General features: G+C 39.0%; 1 protein-coding gene across 4 annotated transcripts in view; it reads left to right on the plus strand.

The window, feature by feature from the left end:
• LOC108291188 (alcohol dehydrogenase 1C) overlaps nucleotides 1-11,107 on the plus strand; it is a 53,187-nt gene extending 42,080 nt beyond the window's left edge. For 2 of the 4 annotated variants that reach the window (XM_037732383.1, XM_037732385.1), the window contains exons 7-8: nucleotides 10,254-10,389; nucleotides 10,964-11,107. In XM_037732383.1, the coding sequence (XP_037588311.1) occupies nucleotides 10,254-10,389; nucleotides 10,964-11,106 (279 nt within the window). In that variant the 3' untranslated portion in view covers nucleotide 11,107. Of the gene's footprint in view, nucleotides 1-2,839; nucleotides 2,942-3,854; nucleotides 3,994-5,708; nucleotides 5,797-5,895; nucleotides 6,116-7,916; nucleotides 8,178-10,253; nucleotides 10,390-10,963 lie in introns of all 4 variants that reach the window. The other 2 variants (XM_017511383.2, XM_037732384.1) reach the window with 2 other exon arrangements.
• Nucleotides 11,108-12,140: the final 1,033 nt, after the last annotated feature.

Consider the following 12,140-nt stretch of genomic DNA (forward strand, 5'->3'; position numbering starts at 1 on the left):
TTGAGTCTCTGTGTATCTTTGCATGTGAGATGCATGTCCTGAATACAGCACACTGGTGGGTCTTGACTCTTTATTCAGTTTGCCAGTGTGTGTCTTTTAATTGGGACATGTAGTCCATTTACATTGTAAGCTAATATTGTCATGTGTGAATTTGATCCTATCATTTTGATGCTAGCTGGTTTTTTGCCTATAGATTGATGCAGTTTCTTCATAGTGTCAATGGTCTTCCCAATTTAGTGTGTTTTTGCAGTGGCTGGTATCAGTTTTTCCTTTCCATATTTAGGGCTTCCTTCAGGAGCTTCTGTAAGGTAGGCCTGGTGATAACAAAATCTCTCAGCATTTGCTTGTCTGTAAAGGATATTTCTCTGTCACTTATGAAGATTAGTTTCGCTGAATATGAAGTTGTCAGTTGAAAATTCTTTTCTTTAAGGATGTTGAATATTGGCCCCCACTCTCTTCTGGCATGTAGGGTTTCTGCAGAGAGATCCACTGTTATTCTTATCGACTTCCCTTTGTGGGTAACTCAACCTTTCTTTCTGGCTGCCCTTAACATTTTTTCCTTCATTTCAACCTTAGTGAATCTGACAATTATGTGTCTTGGGGTTGCTCCTCTCGAGGAGTATCTTTTTGGTGTTCTCTGTGTTTCCTGGATTTGAACGTTGGCCTGTCTTACTAGGTTGGGGAAGTTCTCCTGGATAATATCCTCAAGAGTGTTTTCCAACGTGGTTCCGTTCTCCCTTTCACTTTTATGTACACCAAGCAAACATAGGTTTGTTCTTTTCACATAGTCCCATATTTCTTAGAGGCTTTGTTCATTCTTTTTCATTGTTTTTTTTCTAATCTTATCTTCATGCTTTATTTCATTAAGTTGATCTTCAATCTCTAATATCTTTCTTCCACTTGATTGATTTGGCTATTGATTCTTGTGTAAGCTTCATGAAGTTCTCATGCTGTGTTTTTCAGCTCCATAAGGTCATTTGTGTTCTTCTCTAAACTGGTTAGTCTAGTTAGCAATTTCTCAAACCTTTTTCCAGGGTTCTTAACTTCCTTGCATTGGGTTAGAACATGCTTCTTTAGCTCAGAGGAGTTTGTTATTACCCCCTTTCTGAAGTCTGCTTCTGTCAATTCATCAAACTCATCCTTCATCCAGTTTTGTTGCCTTGCTGGTGAGGAATTGTCATCCTTTGGAGGAGAAGAGGCATTCTAATTTTGGAGATTTTCAGCCTTTTTGTGCTGGTTTTTCCTCATCTTTGTGGATTTTCTACCTTTGTTCTTTGATGCTGGTGACCTTCAGATTGGGTTTTTATGTGGACGTCCTTTTTGTTGATGTTGATGCTATTTCTTTCTATTTGTTAGTTTTCCTTCTAACAGTCAGGCTTCTGTGCTGCAGGTCTGCTGGAGTTTGCTGGAGGTCCACTCCAGACGCTGTTTGACTGGGTATGACCAGCAGAGGCTGCAGCAAAGATTGCTGGATGTTCCTTCCTCTGAAAACTTCCTCCCAGAGAGGCACCCGCCAGAGGCCAGCTAGAGATCTCCTGTATGTGATGTCTGTTGACCCCTGCTGGGATGTGTCTCCCAGTCAGGAGGCAAGGGGGTCAGGGACCCATTTGAGGAGGAATTCTGTCCCTTAGCAGAGCTCAACCACTGTGCTAGGAGATCCACTGCTTTCTTCAGAGCCAGCATGCAGGAACGTTTACATTTTCTGAAGCTGTGCCCACAGCTGCCCCCTCCCTCAGGTGCTCTGTTCCAGGGAGATGGGAGTTTTATCTATAAGCCCCTGATTGGGGCTGCTCTGCTTCCTTTCTTTCAGAGATGCCCTGTACAAAGAGTAGGAATCTAGAGAGGCAGTCTGGCTATAGCAGTTTTGCCAAGCTGTGGTGGTCCCCACCCAGTCTAAACTTTTCTGCGGGTTTGTTTACACTGTGAGGGGAAAACCACCTACTCAAGCCTCAGTAATGGTGGATGCCTCTCCCCTCACCAAGCTTGAGTATCCCAGGTTGACTTCAGACTGCTGTGCTGGCATTGAGAATTCAAGCCAGTGAATCTTAGCTTGCTTGGCTCCATGGGCGTGGGATCTGCTGAGCTTGAACACTTGGCTCCCTGGCTTCAGCCCCCTTTCCAGGGGAGTAAAAGGTTCTGTCTCACTGTCGTTATAGGCAATACTGGGGTATGAAAAAAAAAAAAAAAAAAAAAAAAAAAAAACTCCTGCAGCCGGCTCAGTGTCTGCCCAAATGATCACCCCATTTTGTGCTTGAAACCAGGCCCTGGTGGCATAGGCACCCTAGGAAATCTCCTGGTGTGCCAATTGTGAAGACAATGGGAAATGAGTAGTATCTGGGCCAAAGTGCCCTATTTCTCAAGGTACAGTCCCTTATGGCTTCTCTTGACTAGGGGAGGGAGTTCCCTGACCCCTTACTCTTCCTGGGTGAGGGGACATCCCACCCTGCTTCGGCTCACTGTTTTTAGGCTGCACCCACTGTCTAACCAGTCCCAGTGAGATGAGTTGGGTGCCTCAATTGGAAATGCAGAAATCACCTGCCCTTCTGTGTTGATCTCACTGGGTACAGCAGACCTGAGCTGTTCCTATTCAGCTATCTTGCCAGCCACCCGAATATATTTCATTTTTCTCAATGCCTTATTATACTTTATCTTTCTTTATGTTATGCTTTTTTAAATAATATTTTTATTCTCTTTATAAACCAGAGGTCTTCATTTCTATGGAGCACTTTCTAGGTACCAGACATGGGCCTCAATGTTGCATGTACAAAGATGAAAAGACACAATTTCTGACTTCAAGAGTGGGAAAACACTGTCACCATCTCTCTGTTTGATTTTCTAGGTAATCAAATGCAAAGCAGCTGTGCTATGGGAGGCAAAGAAACCCTTTTCCATTGAGGATGTGGAGGTGGCACCTCCTAAGGCTTATGAAGTTCGCATTAAGGTGAAATATTTTTCCATTTTTATTTCATTTTAAGTTTAAAAAACTAGAGAATATTAAAAATGGAAACATCAAAAAATCCACTAAGAGGCTTTTTTTTTTTTTTTTTTTTTTTGAGACAGAGTCTCACTCTGTTACTAGGCACGAGGCTAGAGTGCAGTGGCACAATCTTGGCTCACTCCACCTCCCTCATTCAAGCAATTTTCCTGCCTCAGCCTCCCAAGTAGCTGGGACTACAGGCGCACGCCACCATGCCCAGCTAATTTTTGTATTTTTTAGTAGAGACAGGGTTTCACCATGTTGGCCAGGATGATTTCGATCTCCTGACCTCATGATCTGCCCGCCTCAGACTCCCAAAGTGCTAGGATTGCAGGCATGAGGCACTGCACCTGGCCAACAGGCATATTTTATATTATCATCCAGAAAATCGAGTTACTTTTGTTGTCAAGGAAAGGTATAAATATAAATTTTAAATGTCTAAAAAGTGGTCAAAGAGAACATACAGTATAATTCGAGTAAAACACAAAAGAATGTGTTTGCACAGAAAAAAATTCCAAGTGTTGCATGTCAAGACTTCAAAATCAATTAGCATTAGATATTTTCTATGTGTTACTTTGCTATTTCTATTTCTATTTTTTTAAAGCATGCATTCTTGTATATTTTATAAGACAAATATTTCAGGATTAGTTACTTCATAGATTATTCTAAATTGTTTAATTCAAGAAGGGAAGGTAGAGAAGGGTTTTAGACTGAAGGACCTTGGAGATAAACTGAATCTTTCATATTTGGAAATAGTAGAGATTATTAGCAAAATTCTTGAATACATTTTAGAAGCACAATTTCAGGAAACTGAGTATGTTAAACCCATCTGAGAGTCATAATCTCTTCTGAATCTACTTTTCTCCTTGCTCTGTAGATGGTGGCAGTAGGAATCTGTCGCACAGATGACCACGTGGTTAGTGGCAACCTGGTGACCCCTCTTCCTGCGATTTTAGGCCATGAGGCAGCCGGCATCGTGGAGAGTGTTGGAGAGGGGGTGACTACAATCAAACCAGGTACAGGATTCACACTCAGGGAACACACCTTGGTTCACCGTCACAAGATTGCTCAGCCTGGATGAGGAAACCGAGGCAATGAGAGATGAAAGGGCTTGTACAAGGTCACAGGGCAGCCAGGACTTCAGGGGTTTCCTCCTTCCCTCTCTGCCTGCCTGACTCAAGTATGTATGCATTCAGGCATGCGTGTATTCTACCCTTCAACAATTATTTGTTGAGTTTCTGCTATACACCAGGCACCAGATTAGAACCTGGAGATATGCGAGGATCAAAAGAGACACAGTGCCTACCAGTGTGGAATTCATAGTCTAATAACTTCCGTGTTGGTGTTGCTGAACACTGTCTTCTGTCAGGGCCCACACAGAAGCAGAAATGAAGAAAGGAAAAAATATAAATATGGAAACTGTTCTGTGCTAAGCTCACAAAACAGAGGCCACATGGCTATGGCTGAATAAACATGACTTTTTCTTAGATGACTCATGCAGCCCCTTCACCAATTTCTTCTTCCAACATGGTGTTTCTTCCCGAGCATGGACTCAATGAAACAGACTAGGTGAAAAGAAATGAAAGAAACATAGCAGGAGCCATCCACCAACAACAATGTCTGCCTTATTACCTTCAGTCATGCTTAAATGCGACTGGTTACAGATTACTAATTATTTTATCTTCAATATTTATTTTATCCTAATCTTATTATGTATTAATATAAATACTTTTAGAAGTAAAGGGTGAATAACTAGGACATTGCCATACCATCATTTTCACGTAAATTTCACCTATAAAATATTAATGCACCAACCATTTTTCATGATCATTTAGAATGTATAGCATAGGTAATTAAAAATGAAAATTATGTTTAATTCTAAAAAATTGCTTTAGCCTATAGATTCACACTCCTTATCAAATACTAATTTAAATGGTAAACAGAAAATAAGGAAAGAAATTGTCCGAATTATATTTTAGCTCTATTTCCTTTAGTCAGAAATAAATTAACAACAAAATGACACCCTTGCTTTTTACCTGTTCCCTCCACCATAAAAGGAAAAGTAGATAATTTACAAATTATCAGCTGAAAACATTTGTAAGTCAATTCTTATCCTAAAAGAAAGTGCCTAACTTTTTGTGAAGGGCTGGAGTTCTCAGATAAATTTCTGGAATTCTTTGTCCCATTTTTGTTAGTTTTCCTCAAAAAAAAATAAATGCTTTTTAAAGCATTTATTTCATAATAAAGATAAGCACAGTCACTTTGAAAAGCCAAGAACTGGTTCAAATGCTCATTTTATTGTAAATCAAACTTTTACAAAATACCAGATCTTCAGGCACTGTAATAGCTGACTTTCAACTCAAATTTATATTTATATTTACAGAAAGAATATCTAATATTTAATTAAAGTTTAAATAAAATGACATTTGCAAAGCCTCTAGAGGAAATCAGGACACTGCATAAAAGTTAACTATCAATGCTGTGGAAGTAATTTTTGTAATCCATGTTGTTTCTCACATTTGCATTCTCTTTAGGAGTCATCAGGCATTTATAAACTAAAACTGAAAACAAGGCTGTGGCACGCAGTGAACAATGACCTAGTTGTGACTGAACTTTATTCCTTAAAGACTTTTAAAGAAACATGCTTTTCTAGTCAATACACTTGAGCTTTAAGTTTTTGCTCTATTAATTTCTGGATAGAAATTTAAGAACTTGTTTTATCCCTCTCCAGGTGATAAAGTCATCCCGCTGTTTACTCCTCAGTGCGGAAAATGCAGAATTTGTAAAAACCCGGAAAGCAACTACTGCTTGAAAAACGAGTAGGTTTCTGATGCTCTGTTTGCATAGACTTTGAGTTTGCACATTAGTTATGCTCCTGTCTCATGCCTGTGTGTGTGTCTGTGTATTGCACTGCCCAGTCTCAGCAACCCTCGGGGGACCCTGCAGGATGGCACCAGTAGATTCACCTGCAAAGGGAAGCCCATCCACCACTTTGTTGGCGTCAGCACCTTCTCCCAGTACACGGTAGTGGATGAGAGTGCAGTGGCCAAAATTGATGCAGCCTCGCCCCTGGAGAAAGTCTGCCTCATTGGCTGTGGATTTTCAACTGGTTATGGGTCTGCAGTCAAAGTTGCCAAGGTAGGAATGACAATGGGTGATAAAACCGGTTACAAGCAGACTGTCAGGAACCAAAAAAGAAGCACTTTCTCACAAGAATCAAAGATTATTTTTGGAGATTTGGAGTGTTGATTAAGAGCAGAAAAATCGTCCAAAAAGAATTGAGAGCACATGCTAGAAATTTCACCTGTTTATCATAGATAAAAAGTTGTTGAGAGGAAAGATGTCATTTCAATAATTATTCTTCTGTATTTGCTCTTTATGAGAGAATGAAATGTTAGGCCTGAGAACTCATGTAGTAATTCATTCAACAATTAGAGAGCACCCACACATGTCTCAGGCACCATAGTTTCTGCTAGGTTCTCAGACAGCAAAAATAAATGAAATGAAGAGATTGCCCTTGAGGAGCATCTAGTCTGTGGATCCTCTACTCCCAGAAATTGGATCAACAGTAAAGTCCAAAGCCTTACCTGATGTATCCCCAAACCAAAGCTCACCACACTCTGTGGATTCTTAGAGGAAAGTAATGAAGCTTCAGTGATGCGTCATTCACTCATTACAGGATTTCACTGCTACAACTAACTCCCCTGTCATGAACACACACATATACTTCAGATGTGGCAAATTTTTCAAGCAGAAATTCTTTAAAGGCTCCTCATCTGGAAAGGCTGAATGTCTATGTCTAGTAGTATGCTTTATTTTATGAAACCGAGGTCCAGTGATAAAAGATATTTGCCCAAAGTCTCACTGCTGGCTAATATGAGAGCTGAGACTAAAATATCGTTTTCAAATCTCCTGCTGAAATTTAGATCACAATACATAATTATTAGTGCTGTTAAATCATAGTCACAAGTCTTCCATTTTTCTAAGCAAGGTAGAAAATAGTGTTATCTGCCATAATATTGCATAACACTTGGTGAATGCATGACTGAATAGACTTATGGAAATATAATAATGAGATTATCTGGGACACTAAAACATGCTACCCCCAATGAAGGCTGACTATGGGAGACTGGGTATATTAAAAGGCCCTAGCAAACTAAAAAGAATTTAGAGGGCATCTTTTCCAAATTTCTGTGACTTTAGCACTTAGTCCCTTGTTCAATTGCCTCATCTGTTTTAGCAGTGGTCTAAGCGACCCTACCAAAGAACAGAAGCTGAGGATACTCATAATAATAGATTTTATTTATTATTAAAATATAGACAGACATTTCATTGCTGCATTTTTCACTAGCATATTTTTTAAAGCAGGGATATATTGGTCATGACTACCAAACATAAATGAATCAAGGAGTTAATTATTGAAGGTTTAAGTGAAATATTTTTTATTCCCCTGCAGTAGCCTTTTCCACTTATTTTATTTTCCAAATATTGCCTTTGTGTATGTGTGAGATACTGAACCTGGCTATCATGGGATTTCAGCAATTGAGAGTCTCCTCAATATTGTAACCACTGCCATCTGGATCTCAAGGCTCATCCAGTCCCCTGGTTCACAGCCTGACCTCCCCATTGGAGTCACCTGATGACTGAGTTTCACCTGCAGAGATTCTGATTTAATTGGCATGGGCTGTGACTTGGACAGTGGGATAGTTTGTAAAGCTCCCCAGATAAATCAAATGTGCAGACACATGAGAATCACTTAACTAGTTCAACCCCTTGAATTTAAAAATAAAGGAACTGAAGCCAAAAGAGGTTTCCACAGCAGGTTTAACAGAAGAGTCTGAGCAGCTCTCGGTAAACATTGGGAATGGCACTTTATAAAGCTTAGGCACTTTCTAACAAGTATTACTTAATCCAGTTTTTGCATTTTCTGAAAACACAGGTCACCCCAGGCTCTACCTGTGCTGTGTTTGGCCTGGGAGGGGTCGGCCTATCTGTCATTATGGGATGCAAAGCAGCCGGAGCAGCCAGGATCATTGCAGTGGACATCAACAAGGCCAAATTTGCAAAGGCCAAAGAGTTGGGTGCCACTGAATGCATCAACCCTCAAGACTACAAGAAACCCATCCAGGAGGTGCTAAAGGAAATGACTGATGGAGGCGTGGATTTTTCGTTTGAAGTCATCGGTCGTCTTGACACCATGGTATGTACCATGACGTGCCCTGAGATTTCTGCCTCTGCAATTTGGAGGATGCATTTAAGCAGCAGAACATATGTTGTATGTATAAAGGATATATTTAGTGATGAATGGAAATTTCCCATCATCTGTTACCTGGCTTGTTGAATTTATTGTTATGAGAAACATTTGATTCTATCAACTAAGCAAACCTGTCTCAAGTCATACTTCTTCTAGAGGGAGAGAAGGGCTTTTTTTTCTTAACTGAGCAATTAGAGATTTACTTTATTAATTTTTAGTTAAAAACTATAAACTCAAGTAAACACAAATAATACAAATTCTATTCTCAAATTGGAACATTTTATTTTTCTCCCACATTCTTAACAATAGTTTAATAGTTTTGCATATGTTCTTAATAAATTCCAAATTTTTTCACATATTAGTATTTGGCCAAAAGAAATAAGTAATTTTAAGCCAACTATTGTTTTATTAACAAAAATATGCCCTTAGGAAAGTGACTGCTTAAATGCATCACTATATTTTATCACAGAACTTGGACAGTGCCTGACACACAGCTAGTATCCAATACTAGTAGGAGTGGATACTTTGAAAAGTCAACAGATTTTACCAGCCCCCAAATTTAAAAGCTACATATCACATAGCATTGTTTATGGATTACATGAGACAATGTATGTAATATACTTAGCATACTACCACCTGTCATACGGTGAGCTCCCAATAAATGTCAGTTTTTTTGTGTGTGACAGGGTCTCACTCTGCTGCCCAGGCTGAGTTGCAGTGATATAATTATAAGTCCCTGCAGCCTCAACCTCTTTGGCTCAAGCGATTCTCCTACCTCAGCCTCTGAAAATGCTGAGAGTATAGCATTTTCAGAGGCTGAGTAATGCATAAGCCACCATGCCTAGCCTCAGTTGGCATTATTGATATAAAACACTTTCCAATCTTGCAGTGCTTACATCATCTTTGGTTTATTACGTGGTGTTACTTTCAAACAGTTACAAACATCAATTGCAATGAGAAACGCATCTCTAGCTATATTTCACCTACCCAGAATTCTCTAGAATTCTACTGAAAAAGTCTCCAGAGACCAACACGTTTTCAATGCTGAAGTTTCTTGAAGTTTCGGCAGTGTAGGTAACAGGGAGAGCACCCTGAGATCAAAGGTCTCAGCAGCCTTAACCTAAGACAAATGCCACAGACGAATTCAGTGTCAAGAGAATCCAACTTTTTCCAGGGTTATAGCTTTTCTCCTTATGCTCCTTTTCTATATTTTCATCCATTTTCTCATGTGGAACTGGAGTGTTCCTTATCTCAATATATCAAATGTCTGACAGGCACATGTTCTGAGGATATCTGGTCTTCCAAAGGTCAGAATCCAAAATCAAAAAACTAATCATTACATACCTTGAGGCGATCTTAAACCACTTTCTAACTACAGAACATGTTTAAAAAGCTGACTGGAAAAGATTTTCTAAACTGTCTTTTGAGGTTTCCAAATAATCAGGGTATTTTAATGTAAAACCAACATGTATTTGGGGAGGTAAAAAACAATGTTTAAAACATGTCCATTTGTAAAATGAACGATAGAATAGGAATCCACTTAAGAGAGAGACAATCATGTGGACAAGAGACAACTTTTGGTAATATAATGTTTGTTTTGTTCACGATCAAAATATCTGGTTGAAAGTACTGGGTTCAAAATACCTATGTGATAAATCAATGTAAAATGAATTAACCAATTCACAGATGCCTAAGAATGATGTGATGATGAAATTGTATGCTTATATAAGGAATTAGACTTAATATATGTTTGTAATGCTGTCTGCCTCCTTATTCCTTTATTAGGAAGAATTAAATGCACACCAATTTATTCATCCATTCTTCTATTCAAAAACCATTTTCTGGGCATTTCCTAAATCCACAGCAGTATCCTTTGCAAAGAAAGGGGAATGAGGGAGCAAAAGACCTGATCCCTTCCTTCTACACACTCAGTCCAGCTAAGCCAATTACATGATATTGTGCATTATGAGTAGGAACTATGTGACTCCATCATAAGGATGCTAAATATTCACTTTATTCCAGATGGCTTCCCTGTTATGTTGTCATGAGGGATGTGGCACAAGCGTCGTTGTAGGGGTACCTCCTAATTCCCAAAACCTCTCAATGAACCCTATGCTGCTACTGACTGGACGCACCTGGAAAGGAGCTGTTTATGGTGGTATGTAGTTAGGCTCCAGTGCCAAATTCTCATTAAACTCGATATATCTCCCCTTTTACAATGGACAAGGCAAGGTTTTGAAAACAAACAAAAATAAATTAAAATTCCTTTTCTATCTATAGTCTCCAAATCAACTAGATATAGAACTAACATAGACAGAAGGTCCCAAGATAAACTTTTCTGATGTCATCATTAACCAGGACCTTTTATCTGCATCTGTTTTTGTAGTTTGTGTAAGGCATGGAAATTTTTAGTAGGACACAAAAATCTACAATAATATTTCATAACTACATTCGAATTTAGACAACTGATAAATTTCTCCTTAATTTGGGCATAAACATCTGTACTATGATTTCTCTGTGTGAGAGAGAATAACTAAGGACCCTGTTTATCTGTGATTTTTTTTTTCAAGTCAAAGGACTGTAAAAGCATATTGTTTTATCGCTTGTTCTCTTCAGTTATAGCAATCCGGAATGCTGCACCTTTTCTAAATTTTCATTTGTTTGGAAAATTTTCTCTTCAATTCCCCTACTTAACTGGGTTGACTCTAACAATGATATTGTCTTCTTTTCAGGCTATAAGAGTAAAGAAGATATTCCCAAACTTGTGGCTGATTTTATGGCTAAGAAGTTTTCATTGGATGCATTAATAACCAATGTTTTACCTTTTGAAAAAATAAATGAAGGATTTGACCTGCTCCGCTCTGGAAAAAGGTAGATTTTAACTTAGTTTTCTGTTTTGCTTTGTTTTCTACAATAGAAAATTGTCTAGCAGAGAATGAAAAGTTGGAAGGATGAGAAAAAATTAGAGTGCCTTGGTTTTCCATTATCAGTTCAGTCTTTGCATGGAGTACATGTGAGAAGCTAAAACACTTGTGAGAAGCTAAAAACAGTTGCTTTGCATATTCTATTCTGCTGATGCCAAATTTTGTCGATTACAACAAATCTGAATCATCAGAGCCATTCAGCCTTCTTTAAAAGAGAACTACACACAAACACAAACACACACACACATACACACCCATAATTATAACATGGTGTCATTGAAGCCTCTGGCTGCTATCCATACACAGCTGACATTAAGTGTCTGTGTATTTATTTTTTTATTTTATTTTGTTATTTTTTATTTTTTTCATTTTCTTTTTTCTTTTTTTTATAGCATTTTAGGTTTTGGGGTACATGTGAAGAACATGCAAAGTTGTTGCATAGGTACACTCATGGCAGTGTGATTTGCTGCCTTCCTCCCCTTCACCTATATCTGGCATTTCTCCCCATGTTATCCCTCCCCAGTGCCCCACCCCCCACTGTCCCTCCCCTATTTCCTCCTGACAGACCCCAGTGTGTGATGCTACTCTCCCTGTGTCCATGTGTTATTGTTCAACACCCACCTATGAGTGAGAACATGCAGTGTTTGATTTTCTGTTCTTGTGTCAGTTTGCTGAGAATGATGGTTTCCAGGTTCATCCATGTCCCTACAAAGGACACAAACTCATCATTTTTGATGGCTGCATAGTATTCAATGGTGTATATGTGCCACATTTTCCCTGTCCAGTCTATCATCGATGGGCATTTGGGTTGGGTCCAGGTCTTTGCTATTGTAAACAGTGCCACAATGAGCATTCATGTGCATGTGTTCTTATAGTAGAATGATTTATAATCCTTTGGATATATACCCGGTAATGGGATTGCTGAGTCAAATGGTATTTCTATTTCTAGATCCTTGAGAAAGCGCCGCACTGTCTTCCACAATGG

This window comes from Cebus imitator, unplaced genomic scaffold, assembly GCF_001604975.1.
Source record: "Cebus imitator isolate Cc_AM_T3 unplaced genomic scaffold, Cebus_imitator-1.0 Scaffold447, whole genome shotgun sequence".
Taxonomy (NCBI): domain Eukaryota; kingdom Metazoa; phylum Chordata; class Mammalia; order Primates; family Cebidae; genus Cebus; species Cebus imitator.